The following is an 8,156-nucleotide window of genomic DNA, read 5'->3' on the forward strand; positions in this document are numbered from 1 at the left end:
AAGGTGTGTCCTACCCAAGGTTTTCATGGCCACTGTTCCTCAAGATCCAGATCAAAATCCAGTGTTGCCCAGCCTCATGATCTGAGGATCCCAAGCATGCTGTCTATTTCCGGATTGTAGTTCATTCCAGATTAAAAGTCCAAACTATCCCTTTGTTCAACTGCAAACACAAACAGTAAGTTTAGCTGGGTAGGCTCTTGCCCTGCAGTCACCACTCCCTTGGTCTCTTGTATCCTTGCATGTAGGCTTTGGCTCCATTTTATTTTCTGGTGTCGCTTTGTTATTACTCGAACCACACATCTTGTATTTTTCCTTTCACAGCTTGCTATGCTTGTTCAAAAAACTCTTCATGAGACGTAACCAGAGAACAAAGTCTCTGGTGGGCTTTTTTGAGAATTCCTTTTTCAGTGTAATTAATCTAAATCTCTTTACCTTAGCCTCAGGCAGACTCTTCAGACAAGGGCAAAAGCAACCACATTCTTCACCAAAATACCACAAAAACAGTCTCTAGGCCACATACTGAAAGTCTTCCCTTCTGAAACCTCTTGGGCCAGATCTGCACAGTTAAAATCACTCTCAGCAACAAAGTCTTCCATGTTCCTACTAGTGTAGCCCATTAGGCCCCAGTTAAAGCATCCCATTGCTTTCCAAATCCAAAGTCCCAGAATCCACATCCTTCCAAACAAAAGCATGGTCAGGCCTATCTCAGCAGTACCCCAGTCGCTGGTACCAACTTCTGTCTTAGTTTGGGTTTTTACTGCTGTGAACAGTCACCATGACCAAGGTAACTCTTAGAAGGACAGCATTTAATTTATAGGTTCAGAGGTTCACTCCATTGTCATCAAGTCAGGAGCATGGCAGCATCCAGGCAGGCATGGTGCAGGAGGAGCTGAGAGTTCTACATCTTCATCTGAAGGCTGCTAGCAGAATACTGGCTTCCAGGCAGCTAGGATGAGGGTCTTATATAGCCCACACCCACAATAACACACCTGCTCCAACAGGGCCACACCTTCTAATAGTGCCACTCCTGGTGCAGAGTATATACAAGCAATCACAGGTCCTTTGATGGAATTTATACTAAATGTAATTGTTTAATATGAAGCTGGTAGGAAGGATTAATTTTGTTGGATCTCTTTGGCTCAAATTAGAAGGGTACTGGTGTAGAATTAAAATTAGATAAATCCCATTGATGACATGTTCCTTGCTACCTGCACCAGTGTTCTGGGTTCCCGAATGAAAGACACATACACAGCCTTTATACTGTGATATGTCTTAATCAGCTCAGTGGCTAGGCCACTTCCCAAGTCCATGTGTTTAATCCACCACCCTGTCCCGCCCCACCCCACCCACCTCTACTGATAATTTCAAGTTATTACTTACTAAGTCCTAAATTCTATTGTGGCTGCTGCTCCGGACCCAAAGTGATGCCCAGCTGGGCCAGACTCTCCCAGATCCTTCCCATGTTGGCTCTGCCTCCCTGTCCTCCACTCTCCTCAGGCATGGCGGCTCTCCTTCTCTCTGTCACTAGCCTGGGAATATGCAAAGTCCCACACTGCCTGCCCTTCCTGACCATTGGCTGTCGTTGCTTTATTTACCAGTCAGAACCAAGTGAGGACAGGATCCTTGAGTGTCTTACCCAATTAACATAATAGTGACCCAAATTAACTTAAGAATAGAAACAGCCACACATTGGTCCAAAACTAGATAGAGGGTACCCATCCTTACACCTAGCCCCAGATTTAACTGTAACAACAATCACCATCTCATTGTTTGTTTTTTTAAAGAATTATTTATTTATTTTGTGTATATGAGTGCACTGCAGCTGTTTTCAGACACACCAGAAGAGGGAGTCAGATTCCATTACAGATGGCTGTGAGCCACCATGTGGTTGCTGGGAATTGAACTAAGGACCACTGGAAGAGCAGTCAGTGCTCTTAACCACTGAGCCATTTCTCCAGCCCTCACCATCTCATTGTTAAAGCTATATAGGGAGGGGGGCAGTGTTCAGACCTTTAGCAGCTAGAGTTGTGATAAAGGGAAAATCGTCTCCTTGGGTTCAAGGATAAGAATCTTTGTACAGAAGAGGAATATGGAGGAATCAGGAGGAAGCCAGGTTCAGTCAAGGCTGTGAACTAATGTTTCTACCCCAGGAGCTTGGCATAGGCAGGATCTATTGAGAGGAGGCAGCAGTGGTCACAAACTACTCAGTCCCCTGTACCTAAGTCAGGTGGCCCTTCCACACACATTCTCTCTCTCTCTCCCTCTCCCTCTTCCTCTCTCTCTCTCTCCTGCTCCCTCTTGGTAGGGAGCAGAGGAAACCCTAAGTGAGTGAATGGGTACTGTTGTCATGAGTACAGCCATGTGTAGGACCCCAGTGCCACTCTAGGAGTGGCAGAGCCTTCATAGGTGACACTCAGGAGATAGCAGAGCCTTCCTCCAGGGTCCAAGTGGGAAAGGTGTGTATGAAAACTAACAACTGCAGCCTCCTCCTCCCGCATGTTTACAGCCTGTGACAGCTCGCCGACTTCCTACCCATACAAGGTAACCCCAACCCTGGGCTGACCATAATGAACACGCTGAGGTTCCAGTTGCATCTGTAGTTGGGTTGACTCCATCTGAAAGTGCACAGGCCACTTGACCCCAGCTTTTCAGCGTCCATCTGCTGCAACTGCTGTTTCTTTAGTGGGTGGGTTCTTGTCATTCCTTCACTGCCCCTAGTCAGTCAAGCCAACTATACTGGGCACAGCATCTCCTCATATATCAGTGGCTTCTCGGAGACTGGCCATGCTGCCGTTTCTGTGTGGGAGTATATGCAGAGCCCTGTAGCCTCCTAGTTGCCCCCAACCTGCACTAGCATGATCTTGAGACTGGAACAGTCCATAACAAAAACAGGGAGAGCTCAGGCATGGAAATGCAGCCAGTCATGGTGGCGCACACCTTTAATCCCAACACAGAGGCAGAGGCAGGCGGATTTCTGAGTTCGAGACCAGCCTGGTCTACAAAGTGAGTTCCAGGACAGCCAGGGCTACACAGAGAAACCCTGTCTTGAACCCCTCTCCCCCCCAAAAAAAAGTGGAAATGCCTTGACTCCTTGCATTTGTTGATATGTGTGTGTCTGTCTGTGACACACAAGAGTTTTAACTGACCACCTATTGAGATATGTGCCAGGAACTCTCATATGCTCGTTCCTTTTCTCTGTGAGTGCACATATCTGTGTGTGCATGTGACCCTCTATGGTATGTGTGTGTCTGTCTCTGTGTGTGCATGTGTCCCCCTCTTTTGTTTTTTGAGACAGTCTCATGTAGCTGGCCCCAAACCTCAACTTCTTCTGAAGCTGAGGAAGTTGCCCCGTGCCTCCATCCCCTCTCATCCTTTGCTCTCCCCTCAGTGTTTAATCCAGATGATCTAATCTCAAACCTGTGCCTGTTGTGTTGTTTTCTGCCCTAGATCTCTGTTCCTGTTCTTCTAGCCTGGTGGTCACACTTTGGCTCCTCCTCGGCAATCTGTTCCCTCTGCTGGCGGGGTTCCTTCTGTGTGTGTGGCACTAGGAGTGGAAAGTGAAGTCTCAAGACGACAGTTTTGTCATGTTCCCATGAACAAAGCACAGGACCTGGGTGAGCAGCAGCCCACAGGGGTGCCATTCTTCACTCTGGCTTGGAAGTGCTGTCCACAGTAGGACTGTGAAGTGTGGACCACCCAGTGTGACTGCTCCATGGCAGTCACTCCTCACCAGCCACACAGCCACCTGGAGTGTGGAGAGGAACTACCCCAAGGCTCCATAGGTCATGGACCTGCAATCTCCTGGCAGGTCTCCTTTAATGCCGGATGGATGGTGGGATTTGCCGCTATCACATACCTCAGCTTTTGCATTCATCTACCATGAGCATCAAGGTCACTCAGAGAGCTGCTGATAGCCCAGTCCAGAGTTTGAGTCGAGGATCCCATCCTCCACAGTACGAAACTGGTCCGCAGGATTTCAGACTTCCCGCCACCACTGCACCTGTTTTAAATGAACGTCTGGTTACGACACCCTCAAATCATCCCTCCTTCCGTTCCGCTAAAGCGGCTGACTTGACTGACTGTGTTTGCCTTTCCTGGCGGTTTGCCAAGCTGTTGTCAGTATGTCCTTAGCCCTCTGCGCCTGATCAGCCTTCTCCGTGTGAGCTGAGTGTCCACTTGCTTTCCTCATTAATTTCATAGCAACTTGGAAAACCGTGGAGAACATGAAGTACAATGTTCAGGGGGTTGAAGTCGTGCGATTGTGCTTCAGGTAATATTTACAAAACCCGGGAATCCATCAAAGCCCAACTGATCCTTTCTGGTCTATGTAAAGTTTAAAGGTTGAGATGTGGGCAGGCGTGTCGTCACTTCCAAGAGGACTGGGCTGTTAGAGAATTCCTGCTAAATCACAAAGTTATTTCACAGACAAGAAGAAAAAACTCAAGTTAAGACCAGATCATCTGAATTGTTTCCTAGCAGCAAAGTATAGGTTTGGGGTCCAGCCTTCCCCCTGGCCCATCTGGACTCCGTTACAGCGTTTGTATATTACCTCTGTTTACATGTCTGTTTCCTCCCGTGTCTGACACTTCCTGTACCACACGGATTCTGTGAAGCAATCCTCCTGCACCAGAGCTTACCAACCCTCTAGTACCTTAACATTGACACTCTTTAACGAAAAGCGATATCCTGGCTTTTTCCCTGAAGATAATCAATTATTGTAGTGTTATAAACAGCCTGTGGACCAGCGAGATGGCTCAGTAGGTAAAGGCACTTGCCACCAAGCCCAAAGGCCTGACTTTGATAACTGGAGACCACATGGGAGCAGAAGGGGACTGACTCCTGAAAGCTGTTCTCTGACCTGCACACACGCACACACACACATGTAAATGTAGAACAGTTTAAAATGAAACATGACAATTAGACACACTATTCTTTCCTCTGTTCCATTCAGCAGATAGTTACTGCGTGTTCGAGTACAGTGGAACATGGCGGCCCGTAATCCCAAAGCTTGGGAAGGAGAGCAGAAGGATGATGAGTTCAAGGGCTGCATAGGGACATTCACTTAGAAGCCAGGATTGGCACATGAAACGCTTGCGAGTAGGCAGGAGAAAGGAGTTGTGTGAGGGAGCAGAACACTGCTAGAAGCACTGACCCTAACCAGCTGTGGCACCGCAGCGGGGCCTCAGTCTCAGCATAAGGAAAGCTCACTTTCTTTTTAAAAGCAGAAATTTGAAATATGTACCTGCATGCAGTATAAGTTAGAGGTATTCATCACTGTGCAAAGCTGAGGCTCTTAAACTCAGCCAACTGCAGCTAAAAAGGCCATCTTCTGCAGAGCAGGACACTGAGCTTTGCCCACATTCTGCCGCCTTTAAGTTGTACAAAGTCAGAGAGCAGTGAGTATGTATTTAAAGAAATATACAATATGCTGGGCATGGTGGCACACGCCTTTAATCCTAGCACCTGGGAGACAGGATAGTGGATATCTGAGTCTAAGACCAACCTGGTCTACAAAACAAGTTCCAGACCAGCCAGGCTCACATAGTGAGAGGAACCTGTCTAAAAAGAAAAAAAATGGTACACATTAAACCTTCATACCTATGATGATTATGAATTATCCTACAAAATGTATAAAGAATTTCACCAAAAATAACAGTGGAGTATATTGAGAGTCTGTGATAGGTCTGACGGCATTTGGACTGTTGTGCAGTAATGCCATTTAGGTAGCAGTGTTTCCAAGCATGGTGCTTTTTATACTTGAGATATATTTTTGCTTTATTTTTTAATTAATATTGTATTTGCACTAATGACTTTCTGAAGAAAATGTTACAGATGACATTTTTGTATATATATGCATATATATATATATTTATTTATTAAGCTTGGACTGTGGTGTCCCAGTGTTTGCTCTGCACAAACATGAAACTTCATGCAGTCAGTGTCAAGAGACACTGAACTCCAGAGCGTTACTAGCTAGGCTCTTTTGTCTCATCCTCTTCAGTGAGGCCAGAGCGAGGTCACTGTCGCTTAGCATTGATCCCACATGGCATACTTAGCAAGGCTTGGACGGTCACTCAGCCCGCAGGACAGTGTTAGAGGCTCATTGTCGTCACTTCAAATATAGCAACCAAGACATGGCTTCTGCATTAGAGATTTCAGTGCAGAATCAGCTGTAGGGTTCAGCTGTAAGGTTCTGCTGTAAACTGAAGGATTTGAAACAGCCTTCGTGCTGGCGCAGATTAACCCTTCCACATCACAAGGGTAAAACCAGTGGCCCATGGAAAGAGCCAAGCAGGGTGCTCTATGATAGGAGGGAGGTGGGACAGGAAAGAGAGGCGGGGACAGCTGGTCAGGGGACAGTAGACTGCAGTCTCTTCCTGAATCAGAAAAGCCAAGTGTTTATAAAAACTGACTACCTCGGTGTTCAGTTCAAACCCGTCATTGTAAGTGTTTTAAGGCCCTAGGTGTCAAACATAGCAAGTGAATTGTCTCAGGTTTTTGCAGAATTTACAGGAAGGAAGCAAAGCCATGTGAGAAGCCCTGAGCAGGGTCAGGGGGGGCGGGGCAGCCTTTGGTGGTCTGTGTCGACCCCTCCGATTCTCTACTGCAGAACGTCCTTCCCGGAATACTTACATTTTTCCTATAGGATTCTTATATTTTTAAGACCAAATGGGGATTCTAAAAATGTTCTAAATTATGCCTAGCATTAGTTTTTAGCCTAAGTTGGCTTAGAGTTTATTGAAATTTAAAGATATATCATAATTGTATGGGTTGTAAATAGTTTTAGGAAGATACATAAGTAAGTGTATCAGAGTATTTCTCACAAAATGTTATCAGCATCCTCTTTCATATTGGATTGATAGATTCAGCCAGGCATGGTGGTCGTGCCTGTAGTCCCAGCACTTGGGAGATGGAGGCAGTAGGATTATGATTTAAGATCAGAGAGAGAGAGAGAGAGAGAGAGAGAATGACACTGAGACTCAATCCTACCCTCCCCTGCCAAATAAAGGGGGGCGGGGAATGTACCATTTGTGGCCATGTATAAAGCAGCTAGGTGGTGGTCTGAAATTTTACCTGTAAAGCCCTGTGACTAACACTTGGCGAGGCCTAAGTTGCAGCTGGCCCTGCTCAGCGTCCCAGAGTCTCCAGCCTGCACAGTGGTCCATGTCTGGCCAGCTATGTACCTAGAAGCTGGGTGAACAGAGGAGAGCCAGTCTCTGAAGACAGCTGAGTTGTCCCAGCGTGAGGTGGACAGCCTCACAGCCTCACAGCTAGCTGGCTTCATGGCGAGCACTAGTTCTCCCTGGCATGGCCTTTTGCCCCCAGCCCAGGAGGACTGACGTGCTGTGTTCAATGCAGGCTGCTCCTTCTGAGGGTAGCGCTGAACTGGAAAGATTTTTTTCCCTTTTTAAATTATGTTGGGACATGGGAGGGAATGCTTTTATGTTTACATTAAGTAAAATAGATTTAAAAATTGTTCTTTATTTATGGTGGTGAACTTTTAAGTGTAATGTATTCCTTCGAAAAACACAACTTTAATAAAAAATGGAAACTAACTTGTAGCTTGTCTTTACCTAAAACCAGTAACTTTATAAAGCCTGGGTAAGAAACAAAGACAGGTCATGAACTCTATTGGGGAAAGGTGAGAAGGGGGAAGGTGGGAAATAAAACAGTTTTACTTATGTGTGAAAAAAGTTGTCCTACATCCAGAATGGATACAGGTCGTGTGTAACCCTTGAGGTGAGGGGAACAAAGCGAACCAGACGGATCCCCAGAACAGCGTGATCCAGCTGTAGACTTGCTCTGGGACCAGCCTATTGCAGGTATTACAGGCCACACCGTGGCCACATCTGTGGAGAGTGACTGCCTGCTAACCCATATGTGAGTATGGGCGAGCATCCTCCCCACCCCGACTCCCATGAACCTGCCTTCCCAGTGTTCTCTTGGAGCCTTTCTGCTGTGACATAGAGCCAAGCACGTTGTGCAACTGATCAGATTATAGTTATTGAACAGAGATCTTTTGGGGAACTCCTTTATAATCTTTAGATTCTTTTTAAAACGTTAACTGAGCCGGGCATGGTGGCGCACGCCTTTAATCCCAGCACTCGGGAGGCAGAGGCAGGCGGATTTCTGAGTTCGAGGCCAGCCTGGTCTAC

The 8,156-nt window shown here is 46.6% G+C and overlaps 1 protein-coding gene across 1 annotated transcript in view; it reads left to right on the top strand.

Annotated features, from left to right (window-relative positions):
• Nucleotides 1-7,490, top strand: part of Lmln (leishmanolysin like peptidase) — a 68,294-nt gene extending 60,804 nt beyond the window's left edge. The window contains exon 17 of the mRNA XM_021184923.2: nt 3,448-7,490. Coding sequence (XP_021040582.2) covers nt 3,448-3,548 — 101 coding nt within the window. The 3' untranslated portion in view covers nt 3,549-7,490. The remainder of the gene's footprint in view (nt 1-3,447) is intronic.
• Nucleotides 7,491-8,156: the final 666 nt, after the last annotated feature.

The sequence above is a fragment of the Mus caroli genome, chromosome 16 (assembly GCF_900094665.2).
Source record: "Mus caroli chromosome 16, CAROLI_EIJ_v1.1, whole genome shotgun sequence".
In the NCBI taxonomy this organism is placed as follows: domain Eukaryota; kingdom Metazoa; phylum Chordata; class Mammalia; order Rodentia; family Muridae; genus Mus; species Mus caroli.